We start from the raw sequence: 6,023 nt of genomic DNA on the forward strand, positions 1-6,023 counted from the left end.
TGGCGCAGCAGCCCCTTCTATACCCTACACGCGGGTTCCCCCCGCTGGCACTACAGGCCACCTGTTTGGCTTTTCCCCCCTCCTATTGTATGATATAGCCCCTCAGTCTTTGTACTGATATTTGTATTTTTTTGTACCTAGGGAGAGTCTCCCTAGCTGCCTTGCTTGGATCTCTGCTTTGTTTTCTTATGAGCAGGAGAGGATCTTTTGTAGCCCTACGGGCGTTTTTATATAACTAATGAAAGGATCTTTTCTCAAAAAAAAAAGTCACTTATATAATGAAAACATCTCTCTCTTTCACTCTATCATTGTTTAAAAATAAAACACCCAACCATTATATGTAATGTGCATCTATTTGAGGATATAATAAGTGAGCACATCTCACCACACATCTCCACCAATGAAAAAAAAAGTAAAAGCAATAACCATTTCTATTTTTGGGAAAAACATTTCTTAACAAAAATTCTACATATATGCACACATACACACACACACATACACATAGACACATGTACCCAGACACACAGATGCACACACACTCTCGCGTCGTGCACGCACACGCACTCATGCACACTTACATACACATACACGCATAGACACACGTAAGCATACATGCACATTGTCATACACATGCATACGTACATGCACACACATGATTGTGCATGCACAAAGTCACACACACTCACATGCGTGCACACAAAATCGACACACACCTAATCACCCACATGCACGTGCATGCACACACACCTACACACGTGTACATGATGCATATACACACACACAAACACACAAATACACACACACTCATACGCACATACATACACACACGCACACACTCATGCATACTTACATGAACATATACGCATAGATACACGCAAACATACATGCACATAATCGTACACTTGCATACGCACATGCACACACATATGACTACATGCATGTACATAAAGTTCACACACACTCACATGTGTGCACATAGAATCAACACACACCCAATCACCCACATGCACGTGCGTCGCGCACAAACCCACCATGTGCACATGATGCATGTGCACATAGAATTGACACACATACATGCACACATACACATACACATGTGTGCCCACACACAGACACATAAATGAACACACATGCTTCCGTGCGGGCACACACACATGCACACACTCATGCACACTCACATACACATACATGCACACGCAAGCATACATGCACATAGTTGTAACTTGCATAAGTACTTGCACACACACATGATTGCACATACACACAGTCACATGCACTCACATGCGTGCACATAAAATTGACACACACTTGATCATTCACATGCACTTGTGTGCACTTGTATGCATACACACCCATAATGATATGCACATGATGCAAATACACACACTCGCATGCTTGCACACAGACAGACACACATATGCACACACAGACACACATGCACACACACTCCCGCGTGCACACACACACACACACACTCGCACACATTCATGCACACTCACATATACATACATGCGTAGACACATGCAAGCATACATGTAGATAATTGTGCACTTGCATATGCACATGCACACAAAGTCATACACACATGCATGCACACACACCCACACACGTGCACATACAATCGTCACATACATGCATGTGCATGCACACACACCCACACACATGCACATGATGCACAAACACATAAAGGCATACACATATATATACGCACTCTTGCATGCTTGCACGCACACTTGCACACACACACACACACACACACACACATACATGCAGATAATTGTACACTTGCATATGCACATGCACACAAAGTCACACACATGCATGCACATAGAATCGACACACACCGAATCACCCACATTCACTTGCATGCACACACACCCACACACGTGCACATAGAATCGTCACATACATAATCACATACATGCATGTGCATGCACACACACTCACACACATGCATATGATGCACATACATATAAAGGCATACACACATATATATACACTCTTGCATGCTTGCACGCACACACTTGTACACACACACGCGCGCGCACACACACACACACTTGCACATACACATGACACACACATATATACACATTCACACGTGCATGTGTGCTAGAGCGTGCATGCATACACACACTTACACGTATGCATGCACACACAAGTGCATGTGTGTGCGCACACATGTACACACATGCACGTAAAAACACACATGCATCCACACACACATGCAGATGCTTACCCACACTCTCTTACGTACGCGCACACACAAAGACATACACATGCATGCACACACACTCTCATGCGTGTACACAAAATTGACACATACCCAATCACACACATGCATGTGCGTGCACACACACCCACACATGTGCACACACACGCACACACACGTGCACATGATCACATACGCACACACTCGCATACTTGCACACACACGTACAACACACACCCAGATAAACACATGCAAGTACACACACATGCACACACACACACACACACGTGCACATATGCATGCACACACAAGCACACGTGCACACATACACATGCATGTATACACATGCGTGCATCCACACACATGGGCACACAGATGCACACACTCTCTTGCAAACGCACATACATGTGCATACACATAAGTACATGCACACACAAGTGCACACACGGTGCTGCACTCACATATGCAATTTTGTGGGCACACACAATCATACGTGTGCACAATTAAAGTCGATATACACATTCTCAACATGAGGGTAACATGAGAGCTGCCTTGATTAAGGCTTTAATACATAGAGGTGCACTCACAAAAATATGTGCGCGCACACACTATCGACACATATAGGCACACACACTCACAGAGTTGGCGAACACACACTCGATACACTTTTTTTTTATAGTAATGATCACACACTTGACACACACATGATGCACACATATACACTTCCACGTATGTGCACATACATGTAAACTCATAGAATCAACATATGCGCAATCACACACACTTACACGTGCACCTAGAATCAACGCATACATGCATATGCGTGCACACACATGCACATGATGTGCATACACATGTATACACACACACTTGCATGCTTGCACACACACACACACACGCACACACACACACACGCACCAACACACACACACAGACATACACATGCACATGCACGTGCATGCACACACTTGAGCGTGCAAACACACATAAATAGGTCACGTATGTACGCACACATATGCACACATACGTATACACACATATGCATGTGCATACATGTGCATTCACACACATAAGCACATAGACGCATACCCACGCTCTCTTGCACACACGCACACAGAGACATGTGCACACATCGACGCATGTACACATACACACGTCGGGGCGACACAATCGTACGCGTGTGTTCACAGAGTGACACACACAGTCACACACACATAGTTGACACAAACACAATCTAAGCACGAGGGTAGCATGAGCCATCTTCATTAAGGCTTTACCACATGATGGTGCACTCACACAGACACGTGTGCACAGACTATCAACACATAAAGGCACACATACTTGCATGCACGTGCACAAACACAAAGTATAGAGTGACCCACACACAATTGACACACACATGTACACGTACACACATATATGTCCACGTGTGTGCACACACATAAACACACACACATACACATGTACATTGTCTGAGTGCAAGGGTCTATACCTACAATAGCACGCGAGAGAGTGTGTGTGAGAGAGAGGGTGCACATGCGGGTGTGTGTGTGTGTGTGTGAGAGAGAGAGAGAGAGAGAGAGAGAAAGGTGAACCTACACACAAGAAAAGAGAGAGAGAGGAAAAGAGATAGATATGTGAACCTACACACATGTACTTATAGTAGTGTTCATCCTAACAAAACATATGCACATCTCACACTATGAGTGGATTCACACATATAGTCACTCACATTTGAATATAAGCTCTTAAGTTGGTACACAGTGCAATTGAAATACTATTTCGAGGTGATTGTTGAGTTTTGTTTCTACGTGTGGGTCCATGACTTGCATGCTCTCTCCTGCCACATGCTCTCTGTTATGCCACATGGCGGTCTCGGAGTACCTCTAGCAAGATCTACCATGTGGAAGCGTTGTAGGCAGTATAGTAGCGCGCTCAAGGAGCAGTGTGGTACCACGTGGAGCCCAGGTGCCACGTGACAACAATGTATTATCAAGAGGACAGTGCGCAAGCCGCATAGCAAATAGCAACGCATGTGTCAACAAGTACTAGTATTAATTAATGAAAGATTTCCACGGTCTCCAATAGCTATTTTGGGAACGCAAGTTCGCTTACCTTCAACTGGAAGTCGTGGAGAAGACCTTGTTGAGGTTCACTCAGCGTAAATAAATTTAGTTTTGATGACCTTTCAGTCTCTAAGCAGTAATTGTAGAAACGTATTCAAGCAACGGACAAGTGTCATGTAGTTGGCCACGTGGTAGCAGTTGAGTCCGCTGTCTCGTTACACCGCTGACACGCAGACTCGTGCCACGCACGGTGTTGTCAGCCACTCGCCTACAAAATGGGCCTCGAACAAGTAACCAAAAAGTAAGTGAGATCCCAACTGTTGTATGATAGCAGTAGCTACTGCAAGATGTCGAAGTTTGTGGAGAAGATCGAAGAGAAGCTGCACATGGGGGGTCATAAGAAAGAGCAGGAGGAGCCCATAGATGGCCATGGTGGTGGCGAGCTGCCGCAGGGGAAGGCCATGCGGGCGGCTGGTCACGAACACCAGGGCCAGCAGTTCTACGGTGGCGGGGAGGGCTATGAAGAAGACCCTCTCAAGACAGCGCCTCCAGGCGCCTATGGGTCTACCTATAACCAGCCCTCTGGCTATGGCGGTCAGCAGCAATATGGTTATGGCCAGCAGCAGCATGCGTCCGGCTATGGAGGCCAGGAGCAGCCCTATGGCTATGGCCAAGACCAGCCCTATGGCTATGGCCAGGGCCTGCCACAGCAGCATGAAGGCGCCCTGGACAAGATCAAGCACAAGGTAAAGGGTGGCAAAAAGGAGGGCGAGGATTACAGCAGCAGCAGCAGCTCCGAGAGTGATGGAGAAGGAGGTAGAAGGGTAAGTGCAAAAATCACACGAGTTAATTGATGCTCCTGGCAAAGGTTGTTTGTTTGCTTGATTAGAATGTTTATTAAAAGTTTAATCACCCAAATTTATTTTTCTCATTTTATTGTTGAGAAACAGTACGACATTATTCATTGACATAATAGTATGGCATTATTTATTGACATAGTAGTATGATGGCTTTTCATTGATTCTCTTTTGAATTGGCAAAACAGAAGAAGAAATTGGGTATTTTCTAAGCAAGCTGAAGGACGTGTGTATGGAGGGCAGTTGCACGCGCATTGCATCACCCACCACCCCCCTCTCAATAAAGTAATACTACGTGTGTATATATACATGGGTTTCTTTCTGTTGTCAGTTGTATTGTTATCACACGTGTGTGTGTGTGTGTGTGTGTGTGAGAATAGAAATTAATATGATGATTTCCCGTCTCAAATTCAACCTTCAATCTGAAACAACTTAACCCTCTCGAATAATTCGACCTTCAATCTTTTCCGCATGTTATTCAAGCATGTGAATAACAAAATCCTCAAATTCAATTCTGTCTTGAGATTGTTCAACTTTCACTCATGTTTGAGAAGCTTTCGCTTAACGAAGGTGTACTGTCAGATTGAACGTTGAATTTGACATATTGTTGAGTGGTTATGTGAAGAGGATTTTGTTAAATTGTGTGTGAGAGGCAATGAGTTAAAAAAAATTAATTCATTTAATTAACATTGTAGAGATAGCGTGGAAAAACAATTGTTTGGTTATTGGATTAGTTTTGAGTCTTCGATATGAAGGGTGACAGCGTTCGAAATCCTCTTCCTTTGATCATGCAACCCTTAGCTTCACGGCTTCCATCCAGCCCCAGCACTTCGTGGTTGCTACCCGTCTGTCCATCGAGTGTTGGCAGAGCCTGCTCCTTCCATTTTA

At 44.6% G+C, this 6,023-nt stretch overlaps 1 protein-coding gene across 1 annotated transcript; it reads left to right on the forward strand.

Moving 5' to 3' along the window:
• The first annotated feature begins 4,590 nt into the window (after positions 1–4,590).
• LOC147615104 (uncharacterized) lies at positions 4,591–5,534 on the forward strand. The gene is made up of 2 exons (XM_086779079.1): positions 4,591–5,102; positions 5,324–5,534. Exons 1-2 carry the CDS (start codon positions 4,626–4,628, stop codon positions 5,345–5,347), a joined length of 501 nt encoding a protein of 166 aa, XP_086635205.1. The 5' UTR covers positions 4,591–4,625; the 3' UTR covers positions 5,348–5,534.
• Positions 5,535–6,023: the final 489 nt, after the last annotated feature.

This window comes from Cibotium barometz, chromosome 40 (genome assembly GCF_041138505.1).
Source record: "Cibotium barometz isolate CiBa-2024 chromosome 40, ASM4113850v1, whole genome shotgun sequence".
NCBI classification, from domain to species: Eukaryota; Viridiplantae; Streptophyta; class Polypodiopsida; order Cyatheales; family Cibotiaceae; genus Cibotium; species Cibotium barometz.